This window comes from Protopterus annectens, chromosome 6.part1 (genome assembly GCF_019279795.1).
Source record: "Protopterus annectens isolate FY-2018-M chromosome 6.part1, PAN1.0, whole genome shotgun sequence".
Classification (NCBI taxonomy): domain Eukaryota; kingdom Metazoa; phylum Chordata; order Ceratodontiformes; family Protopteridae; genus Protopterus; species Protopterus annectens.
Genome location: NC_056738.1, coordinates 499281218 through 499303062, shown reverse-complemented (window position 1 = coordinate 499303062; position 21845 = coordinate 499281218). Strand labels below are relative to the sequence as shown.

Here is a 21845-nt window from a genome sequence, read left to right as displayed (position 1 = left end):
ACTGTACTTTCTCTCCAACATTGGGTCTCTCACAAATCACACCACCGATCTGCAAAAAAACTTACTCAAAGCTTCACTCGACTGAGCTCGCCTTTGTCATCCTTGCTCCAAAAATATAATACTCAGTTCTCACTCATCTAAGACGTCTACACCTTCCAAAATTCCACTCAGAATTAAAATGCTATATAAATAGTCTGTCTAAATGTAATTACTTCCAAAATAATCCTGTCACATAACCCCCACCTCTCTTATCTCAGCTTCCAGTTTCTACCATCTGTACAGTTCAGCCAGTCAGTCTTTCTTACTCTTCGATATATTGTTTATAGTATACAAAATAAATGTCTTAGGGTTGCTAGTTTTGCTGTTATGTTCTAAATACCACTGTTTCTAACACACTGTTAACCGACTGGCTGTATCACTTGATATATTACAAATACACATTTGTTTTTTTTCTCACTACCTCCCTGGGCCAAGTCTGAACATGGTCCAATTGGATCAGTGCTCTACTCTGGTTAACAAGTAAAAATAAATAAATGTAATGCAGAACCTGTTAGGTAAAACAGTACCTAGAAACCTGACTTTATTTGCCTGCAACATCTTGTTTTCCTCTTGTTAATTTATTTTTGAAAAATCAAGGGGTGGTTACTTTATTCTTGTCTTTGTTAGTCATGCTTTTTAATGGAATCAGCCAATTTTGTACACACAAAGGTACAGTTCAGAGGATTTATTGTGATGATTTAGGAGGCCTGTGTTATTGTACAGGATGTTATCTGTGGCTGCTTGTTTACTTAAAACCTGCTATAACGTGGTAATGCCATTTACATTTTGCATAGTATTTTTGGGCTACATTTAGCTCCTCGTAAGCAAAGTACTTCAGCTGTAACACCATTTGACACTGAGGTAGGCATAATGCATAAATATGTAATGCAAGATAATGTAGGAAAGATTTAAAATGAGACTGAAATGCAGTGAAGGAGAATGGTAAAGCAGAGAAGGGAGATTTTGAATGTATTTAATTTCACATCTATTTCTGTCCTAGACTTGGATTTGCTGAAAGCAGAGACGTGCAACAGTGTTCCATTTACTGCATCACTTTTCCACAATATGCATAACATCTGTAAAGGTTGAATTAAAATAAGCTGTTCCTGTTATAATGTAATCAGCATGTCTGCCCTTTGGCAGCCTTCATTTCTCGAGTAGTAAAAGTGTTAATTGTAGTTTGCCATTTTTTCCCTGTTTTCTCATTTACCTGTGCTGTACTGAGTGAAAACCTTTTGGCTTAGATTTATGTCCTTGTTTTGAAGAATACTGTTTACACTTCTGCTGTTTTGTATCTTTTATGTTTGATAACATTTTTACCCCTAGTACCAGCAGTTCTACTTGTGTCATCATTACTTTGGCTGCCTTATTTCTGTTATACAAAACATTCATAGATTGTTGTTCTGTCTTTTGCCTCTGTACTTTAGTCTTGTGCTTTTAAAAAAAGACTGCTTTTTTCCAGTTCCTGTTATTGTTTGGTTACTGCTGATATATGTATGCCTTCCAATACTTTTGCCCTCCTCCTGCTTTTTTCTAGTTTACTTTCAGGTATGTTTCTGCAGAAACTAGCCGAAGCTTTCTTCCTGTTTCCCAGAAGTCCTTGCCCTACCCAAACACATAGAAACAAAATACTACCCGAGATCTGCTTCTGCTGTTTGTCTTGGTTTTCTGTTGCACATAAATGTTCTCATGCCCTCATGGGTCGTGTGCTTTCTGTTAACTTAATACTCATCTTCTTTGTACCCTTTTCCTTTGCTTTGTGCTGCAGCAGCATTATCAGTCCATAATCATGTTATTTCTCACCTTCATCATGTTTATCCAAGTAACCTGCTTCTATAAGCTTTACCACCACCTTTGTGGATCATGTAACCTTTTTCTTTTCCACTTATTTAAAAGGCAAGACATTGCTTTCCTCTCCCTTTGTCCCAGCTGCATCAATGATATTTGCTTGTTGGACTCCAAGAAGGACTCTGCTGTACCAATGATATTTATTTGTAACCTAAAATGGTCCCTGCTGCAAACTATAATGCAGCTAATCTGTGTGGTATAAGTATCCCTTGCACTCCTATTTACTCCTGTAATGCTATCCTCCTCTATTTCCACAAGGCTTCTTATTTTCGTCTTCCTTCTTTGATACCCACTGATTGCCTCTGGTTCTGGCCAACATCCTTGTTTTCTGTTTGATTTTGTCAATTTACACACATCAGATATAGTCATCTTATAGCCCTGCCTTACTCAAAGTCCTCTTCCTAACGTTTAGCTTTGCAGAAAAAAAAACATGGGTTTTGCCTGTTTTCAGTATATTATTGTTCAGTGTTGTGTCCATGCTGAGAAAGAGATGTGGGATTAGTGTTTTGGTCCCACTTATGCAGAGAGAAATATGCAGGAAACTTCAATGTATTCCATTTAAATGGGCATATGAACTTTACAGATAAAAAGTACTATTGTGCTAGCATTTAGAGCTATAACTGTTGAGACACAATTTTTTTTTACAATAAGCCCTCTGTTAATGTTTTCTTTCATATGCAAAAAATTGTAAGCTCTAATGCCAGTTCTCTTTTGAGTTCACACAATTAGAAGTATGTATGCATGGAACTTAAAACACTAGTTTTATAGCTTTCCTTTGCTTTTCCTTTTAGTAGTTTGCAGCATTTTTAATTTAAAGGTCCAGGAAGTTTTTTTTTTTTTTGATCCGCTTAAGTCGGTGCTTTACTATTTCATGTTGTGTGCATGAAAGTTTTATGACCCTTAACACTTGTAGGATTTCTAGAATCCAGCCCTAGTTGGACTGGCATGCTTATTCTGCATACCTGTAGTTGTAGCTCAAAAAATACAAGCAGTAATTCTCTCCTTATTCCTTCTGTCCACCCAGTATGCCTTCATTGCTGGTGGTACATATTCAGTGTGATGCCAGCAGCAAGGTCAGTTCAGCATTTTGCAAGAAGCAGGTTTACTAACAGGATTAAACTGAATGGCATATCTACTTTGCTGGAATGGCTTTTGGGACAAAACTAACGTGTTTTGAAGGCAGTGAAACAGTTGTGAATGTGAAACAGAGCTCGCACTTTTCTAAAATGTTGTTTATGTTTTTGCTACCATTCACCAATGAGCATAGAGTTTAGTTTGTGATTTAGCTGCCCCAAACTAAAATGAAATGCTCCTCTTAGGCTTATCCTCCACTGAGATACAGTGGTTCAGTGTCCAGTGGATATCAAGCCTTTGTCAGTGCAGAGATGTTTTATTCCTAGCTGACATATTCACTAACAAACCTTCTAAAGCATGTTTCTCTACTGGCTGACTCATATTTTGGGTTCTAGTATATATATGTGTATATATATATATATATATATATATATATATATATATATATATATACACATATATTAGTATTTTTCACATTTGGACTTTTTTCAGTGGTTTAACTACCAGAATATTAAGAAATGACTGCTTCACTGCTTGATGGGTATTATGCAAGGAAAAATTTGTAAATGCAATTTAAAAGGTAAAGCTGTTACTTTCTGCATATTTGTTTTGTCATGAGACATTACTAGATGCTTTGGATTTGTTTCTGCTCATTGAAGGTCTTTTTTGTACTTCTTGCCTTAGCTAGGCAGAAGGCAAACTTAAGTAACCTTGCTATGTGAACATAAGTTAAGTATAGATGTATGCTCCACTGTTTCACTTATCCGCTTCCTCTTTCTCTTTTGCAGCAGATGCCAGAACAAGAAGTAGTCTACCTTTTTATTCCAACTCAGGCAGTGGGAGCAATTATTGGGAAGAAGGGCCAACATATTAAACAGCTTGCTCGGTTTGCTGGTGCATCCATCAAGGTAAATGACACATAATCATCATATCTACATCAGCTTTGTTTTTCAGTGTAAATCTGTCTTTCACCACCAGAAGATAAGATCCATAGTCCTATTCCTAACGTTTTCAGCCGACGGCTCTTAAGTAATGAGAAAAGGTCATGAGACTTGCACCAAAAAAGAAGAAATGAATCATAACATCCCTTGCTTAGTTGGTGGTTATAGAATATGAAATATTTTAATTCTGGTGTTGCTGTTAGATTTTTTCCAGATGTGACAATGTGAAAGGTGTACCTCAAAGGGTGGTTGCAAGTTCTCTCTCCCTCTTTTTTTGTGGGGCTAAACACATTGAGTTCTGAACAATAGGAGCAAGTCTTACAGACATCAGCATGACTGTCTGTATAGGGTTTCATTTATGAACTAATTCTATAATAAACATTCACCATATCTGAATTATGAATATAATAAAATGCTTCAACAGTACGCATATATTCTTAATTTATAAATGGTTACAGGTTTAGCTTAGTAAAGAATTTTCTTAATAAAGAGACTTATCATATAGTGCTGTAAAACAATCATTTTAAAGTACCATAAGTCTGGGAACCGCATATGGAAGCATAGATTTTCATTACATGGAGTACAGCTTTGATATAATTTGTTATCAATGGTAATTCAGCTGCAGGCAGATGTCCACTCATGCAGCCGTACTTCTAGAGCCTTAGATATCCCAAAGGCAGGCTGGTCTCCTCCTCATGCCAAGAGGTTAACATGTAGCAGCGTACATTTTTATTTCTATTTATCACATTTAGTAGTCATATTTGGTCTTTTTTTCTTTGATTTAAAGAGGTGTAAGCACCTTCGCAGGAAAATGCTTTTTTTCTTTTTGATTGCCATTTGCTAGTTGCAATGTGGAGTACAAAGTATTGTACACTTTGCATTTCTTGAGTGTGCTGTTTCTGGTTGATACATCCCACCGAGGGATTTCTGCCATATTTGTCTGTTCTCTGTGGTGGGGGAAGATCAGCCCATTACAGTTTTTTAAAAGGCATTCTAATTTTAAGAAGACACTTAAAGGTAACATTTAAAACCCAAAAGCCTTCGTGAAGCTGTTTATTTTGTACTAGCACCCATATCTTTGACCTACTCCTTAAAGATGACTTCTTCTGATGGGCATATAAAACACAAATGCAAGTGCCACAGGAAAATGGAAAAGTTTAAGATATTGTAGTATACAGGAGCAGGCAGGGTTTTCAAAGCTTTAGACATCTTGCAAAGTCTCTTATAGACTGAAGGTTCTGGGATCTCTGTTAAGCTTCCACCTCCCGCATCTAGTTGTTCTACACTTTCAACTATTGGAGCCCCTGGAATACTGACCGAGGTGCTGTGATATCTGTATCTTGCCACACCTGACCAAAGATTGTTGCTGCACCACAACCAGATGCTTGTTTCCATGCATCCTTCATTAGCGAGCACTTAGTGAAGGCCCTTTCCTACCAGATCTTTCTTTTATTTTTGTTCAGGAGCTTACAACACTAGATCAGGCAGTGATAACTTCTGAATTTATGCATACTTTAAAGACACCAGAACTTCCATATGTTCATGGGTTTATAGGTGTTTTCTAGGTTAATGACCACAAGGGCCTTTTTAAGCCTAGCCATGCATCCCAAATCTGTGACATGTTCTTATACTCTTGGTAAATATAAGCAGGGGCTTGTGAGATGAAACGCTTTCAAGGTAGGGCCTAGGAGATGAACCATTTACAGGTTTCCAGCCCTCTTCTGTGCAGAGTGGACAGATAACCCAGGGATATCCATTCTCCCAGATGCCTGCCCCATTCTTTATTGACTGCAGGTAATTTGCAGAGGAATGTGTGGTATCATGGCAAAGGACTAATGGCACTTCTGCACCAGAAGCAGAATCTTGCAATTTGCATACCTTGCTACCAGCTGAGCCCAGAAAAACTCCCTTACTAGACTGTCATCTGATTAGGACTTCAGTGAGGAGGTCCAGGATATGTAGCATGCTCCATGCAGATGCATTCCTTTTTGGGTATGGCAGAAATGAAGAAGGGTTACCTTCTTCAGAGTCTTCTCCAGATGTCATTTGTTTTGGTAAAAACCTCAGTGTGACATCTTGTACCCAGAGTCTGTTGCTATCAAAGCCTCTCTGGCACATCACCATTGGTGGCATATCCTCACCCCCTCTCACAGTACTGCATGACCTAAGTCCTGCAAGGCAGTCTCTGTTTCCAAATATAGTGCTAAATGGTCCATGCCTAAACATATTTTCGTCAGCTTCTCCATACCAGTCCTGGGCAATTCCTCTCCCCCCTTGCACCTCCTAAGTTTCCTGTCAGAATCTCTCTTAAGTTGACTCAAGCTTTTACAGAATTTTTGAGATTTGGTGTATGAGCAGTACCTACCCTATTGATAAGAGCTTCACTTCAAAATCAAACCAGGAGCCTCACCTTCTACATGTGGAAACATTTACTCAAAGGCTCCACAGGGTCATCCTTAGATCAGCTACGTTTTAACATGTTTTTTTGTTTTCTTTTTTAAACTTTTATTAATGTTTTGATTATAGATGGAATACATACACAGACTGTAGTAGGAATACATATACAACAAAATACACAAAAACCGCAAAAGTAACAAAATCTTCATAACTAAACCTTCAACAAAAAACAAAACATGTTTATTAACTTACTGCTCATACACCAAAGCAATGTCTTTCGGCTTATCCCAGTTAGGGGTTGCCACAGCGGATCACCAGTCCACAGATTGATTGGCAGTGGTGTTTTTACAGTGTCGAGTTGCCAGCCTGGCACCCAGCCTTCACAGAAGGCACACACGTACACAGTGTTCAATATGAAATTTGAATTTTATGAAATATGCCTCATAGGTAATTCTGAACTACTGCTACTATTCTCACGTTTACCTCTTTATATTATGAGGGATTTAGGAGCCAAATAATTGCAACTGTACATATTTGTGTTTAACTGTTACACCATGCCTAATCTGTTCCATACCATAGCTTTGTGCCCTTGCAAAAAAAGATCTACAGCGGTAAAGCTAGTAGTAACAGAAAAGTAGCAGCTCTGTATTTCTCCCAAAAGAAGAAACTTTTTGGAGAAACTAACAAACAAAAACTAGTACAGAGTGGCTGCAGAGTCTGTACCCTCCAGCCATAGGATTCATCCTGCATACCCCATCTCTAAATACGCGGTCTCTTGAGGTCACTGCACCTTGGAGGTGGTGGGGAGGGGGACTGAAGATGGTGACTGTATTTACATTTCTAGCAACTTACTAATAATAAAAGCACAGTTCTTGCTTTTTGCAAGTGCCGTCTGAGAAAATATAAAAGAACAGTGAGTGTCTTGTTTTTAGTAGGAAGGGTGTATGTTGACATGTAGCAAATAATCCTTGGAAAGAGAATTTAAGTAGCCCTTTCACTGTAGTTAGTTTTCACTGTAGTTTGTCAAAGAAGAAAGACATTAATTATGGTGTTTTATTATTTTGTTTATTTTTTTTTCACAAAATATAACATTACTGCACTTTGTTCATGCTGATGTGGCATAATGTGGCTCTGCTTGGCTGACTCAGCAGTGTGATACTCTGTGACTAAGTGTGATGCATTCCTTGATTTTTCATATATGCATACTTTCACTTCAATCAGTTATGTAAATTGGTGTGGCATAGCTGGGGTTTTTATTTTTTTTTTACTGAATAGATTGACCCACTGGTTGAAAGAGTGAGTGAATATAGGAATGGGTAAGGCTGAAGTCAGGCAGTTGCAGTGATGAGCTGTTAGTCATCTTGGTAGCAGTAGGGGATTGGGCTGATCAAGAGGGACCATGTAGACAGCTTAAAATGCTAGCGAAAACCAGGTTTTAGTGCCTTGTGTGTTTCATGCGCCTAAGTTGTTGTTATTCTCACTGTAATTTAACCTCCTTTAATTTGTGACTGTTTTTTTCCTTAAATGCATCACAAAACTTGTAGGATTATCTTGACTTTTATTTGCCTTTCTATAAATTGTAGATTGCACCAGCTGAAGGACCAGATGTTACTGAGAGAATGGTTGTTATAACGGGGCCACCAGAAGCTCAGTTTAAGGTCAGTGCACCATAATCTCTTGAAATAAATGGTAGCAGATAACTATTCACACCATTTTTATTCTGCTTTGCATGTAATGGTAAAATCTGTATTCAGAAGAAAGGAAATTTCCTTTTTCAGGAAGTCAGATTTGTGAGGTCTGCTAGCTCGTGTAAAATATATCAAAAAGTGTGAGGCTTTCATGATCTGTTTTATTACTGCTTGACTGCTGCCAATTGGAAAGAAACTGAAGGAAAAGACTGATGAAGTATTGCCAGTACCTTAGTCCATGCCATTATTCATTTTTTATTGTAGTTGATAACCTGGTAAGCGTGCTGTTCTAAAGACCTTTTTCAGTCACAATGTGTACCATAGCCACAAAAAGCAGAATAAAACAGAAAAGCAGTGGATACAGGTGTAGGCAAATGTCAATGCAGTATATAGGACAATGTGCAGCTGTAGACAGTGGGTAGCACGGCTGATGTAAAATATGGAAGCAGAGGCATGATAAATCTATAGAAAAGGGTGGACAGCAGTTCAGGAGCAAAACACAAGATACTACATCATTGTTTTGATGATTTCTTTATTCAGCCCTAAAAAGGACAGCAGTAGGATAAGGTTAACGTGCAGTGTTTGCTTCTTTTGTCCAACTCATGCAAGAGTTTGGGTAAAGTTAGTAATGACTGGTACAACATTCACTGTGAACTGTATTCATTGAACCAACACTTAGTGCTTACTCAAAAAAATGAAAAATAGTAAAAGTGACTGTATATGCTGTAATTGCTAAATTGTGCAGTTGCCTCCGAAAAACATCAGGAATATCTTGTCTACTCTTTAATATATCTATCAAGAAAACAATTCTGCCTTTCTACCAGCATCATTACTAAGTTATCACTTTGTGCAGCCAAATCACATCACATCACATCATAAAATGTCCTTGTATTCATATGCTGCAGTATTCATAACATGAGGGAGTCCACCTCCGGCTGACTCGTACATCCTACCAGTAAACAAAAGTCTATCAGTATTGTAAGGTTCTTCGACATCGCACAGAATCCTAAAAGTACTTTGGTCATAAAGTGACATCGGGTACAGGTAGTACGGGTAGACATTGGCACGTACCAGACCTCAGAACTTTTCTGCCACCTATCCAATTGTCTGCTCCGGTCATCACTCGTCAGACAAGTTGCGAACCTTGGTTCAGATAAGTAACCCATTGCGTGTTTTTCATTACAGTCTTTGACTACTGTGTATTGTTTTGATTGCATATCAGCTAGGAGGGGCAAGTGTCAGTGGGAAGGCATATTCCACATAAGGACCGTCACAACGTTAGTTTGTTTTGCCTCGACCCGGATTGCAACCATACTACCTGTGCTATTTGTAAGGCCTTTGTACCCAAGACGCTACATATTCGCTTACTTTCTCACAACTTGTATCTTGAAAGTCAGCATCTTAAGCATCTCACACAGTGCGTGGAAGCTAATCAGGCCCTTCAGCCGAGCCGCAAGCTAAGAAAGCCAAGAAACCGAGGCATGATTTACCTGTTGCTCCTTCTGTTTCAGACATCTCTCCCAAGTCGATGTTGGCCCACAGACAGTTCCTGAGTCTGTAGATACTCCTTTGACGGGTACCAGTGTGGAGGCCTTGAAGAATTTTACCAGCATTAAGGGAAATGTAGGCATCCAACTTGGGTGTAGGGGGGGCCCATGGCTCGTTGTCACTGAGGGCCCGCATGGTATTACCCAGATCATAGTGAGAGAGGATGTTCCTACTAACATTGCAGAGTGTAGGCCGACATCTGGCCCATTCACTTTCCACCGTATGGTGGCTCCCAAAAAGAAAAACATTAAGACAAAACATTTTTCTCCAGCCCCTCAGGAACAGCCTCTGGATTGGTAAACCTTTTCCCTAAGCCTGTTCAATTCCTTTATGGCTTTAAGGCAGTCCTTAGCTCTCTATCCCTTCTCCTTCCATTCCTTCCTCTGCTCCTTAAAAGAGGACTTTGAGGAGTTTTCTTCAGATGATGAGGAATTCTTAGGGGATGAATCTTTGGCTTATTCAGACCAAGTTTCTTCTCCTTTGGGTTATGCCTCTCCAGAAGAGGAATGTAATGGTAATGATTCCCTGGGGGAGGATAACTCATGTGGAGAGAAAATTCTCAAGATGAGGGAGTTTTTCAAATGGGATTGTTGTCAGGTATCGAAAATTCAAAAAAGAGGTACTATGACCTGTTACAGATGGACTCCCCTTCCCCATCTCCCATGCCTCCTGTTCTGCCAGCATTCCTAGGTGCCTTTGCTGCTGCTTCTAAGTGCCCAGATGCTCAACCTAAAGGACCTAAAAGGCCAGATAGATTTTATAAAGTGCAGGAGGACTCCAAATTCCTATTCAGATGTTCTTCTGCAGACAGAGCATCCAAGATGCTACCTTCCACTTCTCTTCTTCCCTCAGATAAGGAGAGCAAGGTAATGGAGAGAATAGGGAAACAAGTTTATACTTCAGCTCCTCTGTCCTTCAGGGCGATTAACTGTCAGACCCATATAGCCAAGTATTCTTTGGCTCTTCTTTCAGACACTGGCTAACTATTATCTGAACTTCCTGATTGTCCCACTAAGGCTAAGTTTTCCTCCTTCCTTAACTCCTCAGCTCAGGTTACACGGCATTCCATAAAGTGTAGCAATGATGCTGTGGAGGCATCAGCTAAAGCAGCTGCATCTGGGTCCTTCCTGAGGAAGTATTCTTGGCTCAGGCTCCAACCTTTGTCTGATGACATTAAGGCAAAAATCATGGATGCCCCACAGGACAAGGCCTTGTTTGGTACCTCAGCTGAAGAACTTTTCAAATCTCTTTAGGAGAAGGATAAAGAGCTGCAAGACCTGAAGCGCATCTTTGCTTTCCCGGTGCTCAGGTTCCATAGAAACTACCCTACTAAGACCACCTTTGTTAGAAAGTCTGCAAGGCCCCAATCTTTCAAAGGTAAGAGGGATTCCAGGAAATGACTTTCCTCTAAATCTACCTCTTTTACTCCCACACAGAAACAGCCCTTTCAGGCTAAGCCAGGTAGTCTGTGACTACCTGCTTCCTGAGCCATCAACACCTCTGCCCCTTCACCTCTCTCTTTCTCTTCCTGCCTGGAAACAGATAACTCAGGACTTTTGGGTCCTATCCATCATCCTGTAAGGATACTTTATGGTTTGGAAGACTCCTCCCCCATTCAGGGCTATTCCACAATCTTCAAAAGAGCAACTAGCACTTTTTCCCCCAAGTAATTTCCTGCCTCCTTTCTCAGGGCATTTTTCAGGTGGTGATGTCCTTCCAAGTAGGAACAGGGTTCTACTCCTGGATGTTCCTGGTACCCTGGAAGGATGATCCTTGGAGACCCATTCTAGACCTTTCCCATCTAAATACCTTTCTGAAAGTTCCCATCTTTCATATGTTAACCTTACCCTACCCTTCTTCCTCTTATCCGTCAGGCCTTCATGGTGTCACTGGATATCAAGGATGCCTACCTTCATATTCCCATTCATCTGCGATTCAGGAAGTTTCTTCACTTTGCTGTTGCTTCATCACATTTTCAATTTTGTGCCTTGCCCTTTGTATTGTCTACGGCCCTGAGGGTGTTCACAAAATGCTTAGCTCCTGTCATAGCCTTCTGCAGGCTACAGGGCATACAGATCTTTCCATAGCTAGACGACCTTCTCCTCTAGACATCCTTCAGGGAGAACCTCTCCTTCACATTGCAACTGTTGGAGAGTCTAGGCTTCACAATCAGTTACCAGAAATCTTCTCTGGTCCCTTCCCAAGATTAAGTCTTTCTTGGCTGCAAGATTCAGTCAGACAGGATGTTGGCTTCCTTACCCCCAGAAAAGGTCCTGTCCCTCACCTCTTACTTCCAGGACCTCTTGCTCCCACAATTCCTGACTGCTTTGGAGTTTCTTCACCTCCTGGGGTTCATGGCTCCCACAATTCCCATCCCATAGTTTGCTGTTATTTTTTGTATTTCTGTATTGCCTTTCTATATTTTGAATACTGTAGTTTGTTTTCTTTACTTTCTGTTTTGCTTGCATTCTGTTTTAACAGCATATTAAAACTTCAAAAGAGACCACAGCTCTCTGTTCTGAGTCAGGCAGAATTTTTCCCTCCCTCCCACCCATTTAAGTTGTCTTGTTAAATACCACTGTCTTTCTAGTTGCCCACCTCTTATGTTAATCTGACCATATATCTCATTTCTCTCTACTTTCACTGGCTTATGTGAGTAATCACAAAACCATCACTTTTGAAATCCCACCCCTTCAATTATTTAAATTTATTGGCCATCCTACAGTATTTCATAGTACCAAAATACAAAAGTGACCACCCCTTTCAGTCCATCTTGCTGTTTTAAAAATAGTAACTCTCCACTAAACCTTAACTTTTTAAACAGGTAAAACTCAAGTTACCTACTTTCATATCTAACTTCTCTAGTGCACACTGCAGAGTGCATTCTTTTCAATCTTACCTTTAAGCATCCCTGTGACTAGCACTTTCTCTAATACCTGCTGGAAAGTACTAGGAAGCCTTAAACTCATACAAACACTGCACTCTCCTTGTTAACAAGGAGAAATTAATAGTAGGCACTAAACAGCCTATAATTGCAAAGTACCTTGCTAAGGAAACAGCTCCTATACTTTACAAAGAAAAAAGCCCCAAACCAGGCATGTCCAAGGGTCAGCTTCCAGTGATTTCTCCTGTCCACCTGGTGAATCTGGGCATACTGGGGCAATGCCGCAATTGCCTCATGTACACAGACAACCCTCTCCTCCTACCACCCAACACTACAACCTGTGAGAGATGCACTTATATAGCCAAAATGGAAGCAAAGCTCTCTACCCAAGATTGTGCTAAACAGTCAAGAGGAGAAGGTTAACACCCACACTACACCTCAAGCAACACATAGCCCTTCTAAACCCGCACCACCAACACCCACATATAGCAACACTAAATCCACATATGCAGAGGCCCTTAGCTGTAACCTGCCCAAGCAACAAAGACCTCTGAAGCTGAAACGCAAACAAACACCAATCACAACCAATGTGTCACATAGTTCACAACACCAGTGTGCCACCCAGCAACAGCCCCTAAGGCAAGACAATGTGCCTAACACTTTAGTCATAGGTGACTCTATAGTCCGGCACACTGAAGTCCCTCTCACCAGGTTGAATAAGGAGAAAGTTACAGTCAGCTGCCTGTCGGGTGACAGGATCCGCCACATAACGCATGCACTCAAGTCACTCCACAACAAGTACATATATGACTCTGTCATTGTCCATGTTGGAGTGAATGACTTGAGACGTACCTCCCTGGACTACATGAAAAGAGACATGGAAGAGCTCTCGGATCATGTGGCCCAGGCAGGTATGACCCTAGCCCTGAGTAGCATCCTGCCTTCGCCCAGAATGATACCACAATATAAGGATAAAATGATTGACTTCAACAATTGGCTAAGCTTATGGTGTCATTCAAAGGGGATCCAGTATCTGTCTGCCTGGGATGACATGATTGACAGACCACGATGCTTTGCCAGAGATGGTCTGCACCTGTCGCCCCTAGGATTCAGGTTACTGGCTAAGGTTCTTGCCACCCCTATAGTGCCTTTTTTAGGCAAACTTCAAAGGACAAAACCACCACCATAACAGGTACAAGCATGCAAAATCTGAAGGTAATGCTACTCAATGCTAGAAGTCTAATCCTCAAAATGCACTCTCTCGAGGCACTCCTAAAAATGGAGAACATCGATATCTGTGCAGTAACTGAGACCTGGTTCAAAGCTCCAGAGAGCACCCCTGCAATACCAGGCTATAACTCTTACCACACTTTTCGGCCACCAAACCAGGACCGAAACACTAAAGGTGGAGGAGTGTCAATATTCACCAAGGATATTCACACCACCAGGCTAGTTGGCCAACACAATGTGTCTGAAATTCTCCAAGTGCAACTAACACTAGGTAAGACTGCAATCCAAATTGTAGCTTGCTACAGATCCCCCACCATACCCCAAGATTCTCACTACACCTTTCTAAACATACTGGAAAATATTAAGATAGAACCAAACACCCTAATACTGGGTGATTTTAACTACCCTGCCATTAACTGGGAAAACTACTCATGTCCCAACACCTTTGCTAGCGGTTCTTGGAATTCATAAATTCCAACGCCCTGGATCAACTAATCCATAGTCCCACCAGGGCTCCAATATCCTAGACCTGGTCATTACCAACATGGGAAATCAATGCTCCATACCTATGGTCACCCCCTCGTTAGTCAGGTCTGACCATAAGCTAATCACCCTTAACATCCACATCCCACCCCCACCCCCCAGTAAAGAAACCACCATAAAAAACTTCTCTAAAGCCAACTTCATGCTACTCAAGTCAGAAGTGACAAACTTCATGACACCCATGCAGACGGGAACTGAAAGTTCAACTGCTGAATCCTACACTATAGCACTGTACGAACACATCCACTCATGCATGAATCGTGCCATCCCAAATAGAACCAAAATGCTCTCATCCAAACAAAGGAAGCCAATCTGGTGGTCCCCTGCCATAAACAAACTTTACAACAAAAGGAAGAAACTTATGCAGAAAAGAGGAAAATCCCAGGATGCAAAAAACTCCCTTACTAGCCTCAGTAAGAAACTGAGATGCCTCATAAAATCCTCCAAAGCTAGTTACGAAAATAAAATTGCCAAAGATTCCAAAGACAACCACAAAGCTTTCTATAATTATGTCAAGAATCTAAATGGCAATGCTCAGATCTGCTCTGAGCTAAAACAGAATGGCATTAAATATACTGATCCGAAGGATATTGCCAATATCCTGGCAGATCGATTCAGTGCCAACTTCACCCCACTCTCACCCCCTAAATGGCCCATCTCAATACCGGAAGATTGCCAAATTCCAGTAATAACTGCCACACAGGTACAAAACGCACTCTCTAAAGCCAAGAATACAGCATCCATGGGACCAGATGACATCCCAGGCTGTGTACTACATGAACTACAATATGAACTGGCACCTCACCTAAGTGTCATGTTTAATCATAGCCTCACCTCAGGTTTCGTGCCCACTGAGTGGCAGAGCTATAGTTATCCCAATCCACAAGGGGGGATCCACCTTGGATCCCGGAAACTACCGTCCCATCAGTCTGACAAGCCTTATCTGCAAGGCCATGGAGCGTATTATCATGGAACTTATAAACAAAGACATTGGCAACCTTCAAACACTGGACCCCACCCAGTTTGGGTTTGTGAAGGGCCGATCTTGTCTCCTGAACCTGATTGACTTCTTTGAATCAGTCTCCAGAGCCATGGACAAGGGTAAGGTGGTCCACACAGCCTATCTAGACCTTGCCAAGGCCTTTGACACCATCCCCCACTCTGGAATCATAGATAAACTTACTAAGTTGGGCATTAATTCCTATGTCACCCAATGGGTTGCTAAATGGCTTACTGATAGAACCCACACTGTAAAAGTAGCCGACTCCAAATCCAGTTCCAGACAAGTGACAAGTGGAGTACCTCAGGGTTCAGTCCTGGGGCCGCTCTTGTTTGGCATCTACTTCTCTGAAGTACAGGTCAACACTAAGGGACTCTGGCTAACAAAGTTTGCAGATGACTGCAAACTGGGAGCCATTATTGAATCCCCAAATGATGTGGATACTCTACAAAAGGGCCTTACAGAAACAGATGCTTGGTGCCAGAGCCATGGGCTCAAGCTCAATGCCAAGAAATGTATTGTTATCCCCTTTGGGAAAAACATGTATCCATGAATTACCATATAGGTGGCAGTACACTAAACACAGAAAGTGTGATAAGAGACTTAGGGACACAGGTGGACAGTGGTCTCACCTTCGATAACCACATCGCCACAACAGTCAGGAAATCTTTCTATGTGGCACACCTCATCACGAAGGGCTTTTCATCCAGAAAAAAGGAGGTCATTGTCCCACTGTACTCATCCCTCATTAGACCCATTATAGAATACAGTGCCCCATTTGGTATGTACCTCTCAAGACATCTGCAACAACTGGAAAGGCCTCAGAAATACCTCACTAAAAGAATCACAGGCCTAAAGCAGATGGCCTATGCTGACCGGCTTAAAAAACTCCAGCTATACTCTGTCGCATATCGTCTACTCAGAGGCGATCTCTGCTTAGCATACAAGGCCATGTCAAACCCAGAGCTGTTGGACATGCTACACTTAAAGAAATCCCAATCCCTCAGAGCTACACGCTCCAGGGATCTAAACTTTGTCATCACAATAAACAAAACATGTTGGAGGGATAGGTTCCTGACCCAGGGACTCCCCAGACTCTGGAATAGATTGCCCATACATGTCAAGCAGAGTGCCTCTTTGGACCTCTTCAAGAGGAACCTTGACGATTGGATGGGAGAAAGGAAATTCACCCCAGGGATCACGTCAGTCGCCCTGCTAGACAGGGGTCCAGGAAAGTAAATAATTTGGGAAGAAATATTCAGGGAATTGTTATGGCTAGGCTTGTATAGGCCCTAGGGCTGATAGCCTAGTACTAACCTATGAACCTATGAACCTATGCTCCCTTTAGCCAAGTTGCACATGAGGAAATTCCAGTGGTTTTCGAGAACAGTATGGGTACAGCACTCCCAACCTCTGGCATTTATTCCACTACTGCCTTGCCTGAAAAAGGAATTACACTGGCGGATCCAACATGTGGCAAAGAATCCTGGTTTACCCTTACAACCACCTCCTCCCACTCAGGAGCTCTGCATAGATGCATCACACACGGTATGGGGAGCATATATGGACTCGTGGAGGGTCAGAGATGTCTGGTCTCCAGTCCAGAAAAGGGAGCACATCAGTATAAAGGAGATAAGGGGCCCTGATCTTCACCCTACAAGTCTTCAAACCTCATTTTTCCCGGGGGTTTAAGATTGTTTACAGATAATACCATGGTTCTTTGGTACATCAACAGACAGGAAGGGATAAAGTCCTACCGGCTGTGCAGACTGGCCTTTCACGCCTGGGAATTAGCTGTCCAGCGACAACTTTCCCTCCAGGCAGTTTGCATTGCCTCAGCTCAGAATGGAATGTGGTGGCAGACACATTGAGCAGGTACATGACTCAATCCCATAAATGGATGCTACGCAGGGATGTGTTTCTGGGCATAGTTCTGTGTAACTCAGGTAGATCTCTTTGCCTCCCCCATGAACAGGCAACTTCGCAAGTTTTGTGCCAGGGTCCCAGATCCCTTGGCATGGAAGATGGACACCCTATCTTTCTTTTAGAAGGGGATGTTTCTTTATGCATTCCCCCCTTCCCACTTCTTCAAAAGGTCCTATTGAAAATCCAACAGGCGCAACCAGAAATTTTGCTGGTGACTCCCTTTTGGCCAAGACAGAATTGGTTCCCCCTTATGCATTTATCCAAGGGCAGTCACCACAAGTTACCCCACAGAATGGATCTACTCTTACAGCACAGGGACACATTAGTTCATCCACAGATGTCAACCCTACAACTGACTCTGGGTGGTAGGGTTTTGATTCCCTTCATACACCTTTTTTTTCTGAGGACAGGCTACACATTCTGCATGAGGCCAGAAAACCCATAACTAGGAAATTCTATGATCTGAAGTAGTTAACTTCATTTTATCTGCAACCTGTGGGTAATACAGATCCATATCAGATCTGAGCCGGCAACTTTTTTTTCTAGCCTCTTCTCCAAGCTCCGAGCTCCTCCCCCTACCCATAACACACCATCATCTCCTATCTTCCCCCTGATCTTGTTTGCCGCACCATAGAAAGCATCATGATCTCCTTTGCTCTGAGCTTCAGGGATAAGTAAGTAGGTTAATTCTGTTTTTGTGTGCAAGTGGTAGTTAGTTTTCCCTTCCTCCCCCCTTTAATATGTATGCTGTTCGTCGGTATAGCTTCAAAAAAAAAAAAAAAAAGTTTTTTTTTATTGAAAGTAGTTCTAGGCCCACTTCCCTTCAGCATGTGTTACTGTGTGTGTTATCTTTAGGGAGTGGAGATTAGTGTTAGACTATGGCTGATCAGCCGAAGTCGGTTTTCAAAAAATGCACAGAGTGTGGAAATAAGCTCTCACCGGCTGATGGTCACACTCTGTGTGTGTAATATGTTTGGGAGTGCCCCATTTATCAACACAGTGTTCAATCTGTGCAGGCTTTAACCTGAGGGCCCTCAGGGACAGGAAGGCCAAGTTAGTTGCCAAGGGTCTTCTCCCTGCCTCCATGCTGGATTCTGCCACGGCCTTGGTCTCGGGTACTCCCAACCACCCACTCAGACAAGGACTCAAACTCTCACTTCGTCTGGTGTTGGGGGAGATAAAGATAAAGAAAAAGAAAAAGCAAGAGAGAGAGAAAAAGGAAAGGACAGAGAAAGGCACAAGGAGGATAAAGAGAGGAAGAGGGATAGGCCTCGCAAGAGGTCCATGGGCAGGGAATCTTTCCCTACCGTCCAAGACTTTGAGGCCAGCTTCTCCCAGGCTCTGCTCACCCCATTTCTCACCGGAGCCGTTGGAGTCTTCTGATCCGAGGCCTTCTAAACCCTTATTGCGCAGACCAGCCAGATCCGAGTTGGTCGCCTCTTCGCAATCGACTCTGAGCCTATCGGACTTGGACATGGACAGGATAATGCGAAGATTCATTCAGACCTAAATATAGATGGGAGTCTTGCCAGGCCCCTCTCGAGGGGGGACCTCCATGCCCTTTTTCAACCCCATCTCTCCCTCTTGAGATTCTTTGGAGCTGGTAGCTCGACACTGATGGTTGTACCAACCTAGACTCCAGCTGTTACCTTAAGTTCCTCGGATCCGGCCAGTTCGGATCCAAGCGACTCTCGGAGCTGTGGACAGGGAGTCTGACCCGAGAGAATGGATCCATCTTTGGCTCTGACCTTTTTGGATCCGAACCATTCCCTTAGACCTCAGGCTACCCTTGCTTCGACTCCGATCCCCACTTCGGGCCTGGGGAGAGCTTTTCCTTGCTGGGTGCCAAGGAGGTATGCTCTCCTTCAACGTTCGAAGTGGTGGAGAGGGTTCTCTCCCAGGGATTGAGACCTCAGCCCATTTCCTTGGATTCCACCCAGACTCCACTGGATTTGGCGACGACTCCCTTCATCCTGTCTTGGGGACAGCCCGTGCCAGAAGAGCCCCAGGCTATTCCCCTTGAGGAACCCCCCGCGGCTCATGAGTACTCTTCAGAGAGTCCCACTGAAGAGCCCCCCCCCCCCCCCCATAAGCGCAAAAAGAGGCACTTGGACTCCTCTGAGTCCCTCACTATGGATACGGATTTAGATGGAGAAGGTTCCCCCAGGTCACCTCCCGAAGATGTCTCCTTCAGAGACATCATGAATATCCTTTGCCAGAGGGGAGGTTGGTCAGCCCCAAAACCTTCTACAGATGAGTCTGTGTTCCTGGAGGCCTTTGGCACAGGCCCATCTACTTCCTGGGTGTCCCCGCCAGTGGACCCCTTGGTGGACCATATCACCACATGGGCATGGAAGGAACCTGACACCATAGAGCCCATCCCCAAACGCCCTGACACGATTCTTTCTCCTCCCACTGACAGACAACCTTGGTCTAAAGAAGCCCCCATTGACGCTATGGTGGTCGCAGCAGCCACCAAGAAGGAACTGGCACAAGAGAGTTCCTCAATCCACCCTCTGGATAAGGAGTCCAGGTCGGTGGATAGGTTTGTGAAGCCAGTTTATTCGTCAGCGACCTTTTCCATCCGTGCGCTGAACTGTTTGGCACATGTGGTACTGCTGCAGTGAGACCTTGTTTCGGAATTCGCTGCGTCTCCCCCAGAGTCCTTATCACAGCAGGACAAACAACTGTTCTCTGTGAAAATGTCGACTCTGAAGTCGGTATCAAACACGTCCATGCATCTCCTTTCCCACGCCACGGAAGGAGCAGCTAGGGCAGCTGGGACAGGTGTAGCCATGAGGCGTTGCGCCTGGCTCAGGTTGTGTCAGTTTGCGGACCCTTTCAAGGCGTCTTTTACTAATGCTCCCTACGACGGTTCCTCCTTTTTTGGGAAGACAGTACATGACACTCTTGTCCAGAGCGAAAAAGACTGGAAGACTTTGCCATCGGGATCCGCTTCACTAACCCTCAGCGGTCCTTTACTAGGAACCAAAGAGGGCAAAAGAAGATGTGGTTCTGGAAATCACAGTTTTCCTGGGAGTTTCAGGACAACTCTTCCCCCAGAGGCAGAGGGGGACAGGATCGGCACCGACCCAGAGGTAGAGTGGGTCCCAGGAACTACGGGTCTAGGGAACCTTTTTCTGACAGGCCCACTGAGCAGCCCTGAGGGGTTGCCCGACTGTCCTACTCTGGAGACAGTCGGGGGGAGATTATCATTGCACCCAGCAACATGGGAGTCTATAACTGCAGATTGTTGGATGCTACAAATAATATCCAGAGGCTGCACTATCCTGTTTGTTGCCCCACCAAGTGCTACAAGATGCCTCCCGGATGTCCCACCCGCTCACAGGGAGGCCGCAGCTCTAGAATTTTCAAAGCTGCTTCACAAACGAGCCATCGAACCGGTTCCCCTCGACCAGTCTGGATTAGGCATTTATTCCAGGTTCTTTTTAGTGCCAAAAAAGACAGGGACCTCAAGCCCATTTTGGACCTGTCAACCTCGAACCTGTCACCAAGCAAAAGTTCCGGATGGTCACCCTATAGTCCATTCTACCTCATCTCTGAAAGTGCGACTGGATGTGCTCGTTAGACCTCCAGGATGCTTACTACCATATCAAGGTCCACAGAAGTTCCAGGGGGTTTCTTCGCTTCCGACTGGGAGCCAGTCACTTCCAGTTCAGAGCTCTACCCTTTGGTCTCACCACAGCCCCCAGGGTGTTCACCAAGGTAATGGCAGTAGTAGCAGCTTACCTGAGGCTTCAGGGAATTCAGGTATTTCCTTACTTGGACGACTGGCTCTTCACTGTGTCCACCAAGTGTCTTCTTCTGTGTCTGGCCCAAGACTTCTTTCTCCTCTTGGCAGATCAGCTGGGGATTACAGTCAATGTCCCAAATCCCTTTTGCAACCAGTACAAGTTCTAGACTTCATCAGGGCACAGCTAGACACTTTGCAGCTAAAGGTTTTCTTAACACCAGACAGGATCTCACACCTCAGGTACCACATCGCTCTAATCGTGAACCTCAAATTTCCAAAGGCGAGTGATGTGCTTCGGGCCCTGGGCTCCATGGCTGCCTCGATTTCTATTCTTCCTTGTGCACACCTCCATACACGGGTCCTTCAATGGACTCTAGCTATCCAATGGTCTTGGCTAGACCTGCCCATGGATTTTCCAATAAGGATCAGTCACATCTGCAGGATGTCTCTCCTTTGGTGGCTCCTTTCACTGGAGGTTGCAGCAGGACGCCCTTTCGTGTCATCTCCAGCCCAACCCACAGTAACCACGGACGCCTCCCAACTCGGGTGGGGGGACACTGTTTGGGAAGAACAGCCCAAGGCACGTGGTCCCAGATAGAGACCAAGTTGCACATAAATGTTTTAGAGATGAGGGCAGTGCTTTTAACGTTGAAAGCCTTCCACACTGTCCTTCCTCTGGGTTCGATTGCAGTTCAGTCAGACAACATGTCTGTTGTCTGGTATATCAACAAGCAGGGGGGAACCAGATCTTGTCCTCTGTGTCACGTGACCATGAAAGTGTGGGAGTGGGTGATTTCCACCGGTTGGTTTCTGATTGCAACACACATCCTGGCATCCTGGGACGCTCCAACATTTTGGCGCACAGATTGAGTCAGGCTATTCTGATGCCATACAAGTGGTCTCTGAAACAGTCAGTAGCGGAGGAAATATTCCTTGCATGGGGACAGCCTTGCTGCGATTTCTTCGCATCTCC

The 21845-nt window shown here is 43.4% G+C and overlaps 1 protein-coding gene across 5 annotated transcripts in view; it reads left to right on the top strand.

Annotated features, from left to right (window-relative positions):
* IGF2BP2 (insulin like growth factor 2 mRNA binding protein 2) overlaps positions 1-21845 on the top strand; it is a 1003123-nt gene that overhangs the window by 891591 nt on the left and 89687 nt on the right. For 3 of the 5 annotated variants that reach the window (XM_044075950.1, XM_044075952.1, XM_044075954.1), the window contains 2 exons: positions 3750-3869; positions 7883-7957. In XM_044075950.1, the coding sequence (XP_043931885.1) occupies positions 3750-3869; positions 7883-7957 (195 nt within the window). The remainder of the gene's footprint in view (positions 1-3749; positions 3870-7882; positions 7958-21845) is intronic. The other 2 variants (XM_044075951.1, XM_044075953.1) reach the window with 1 other exon arrangement.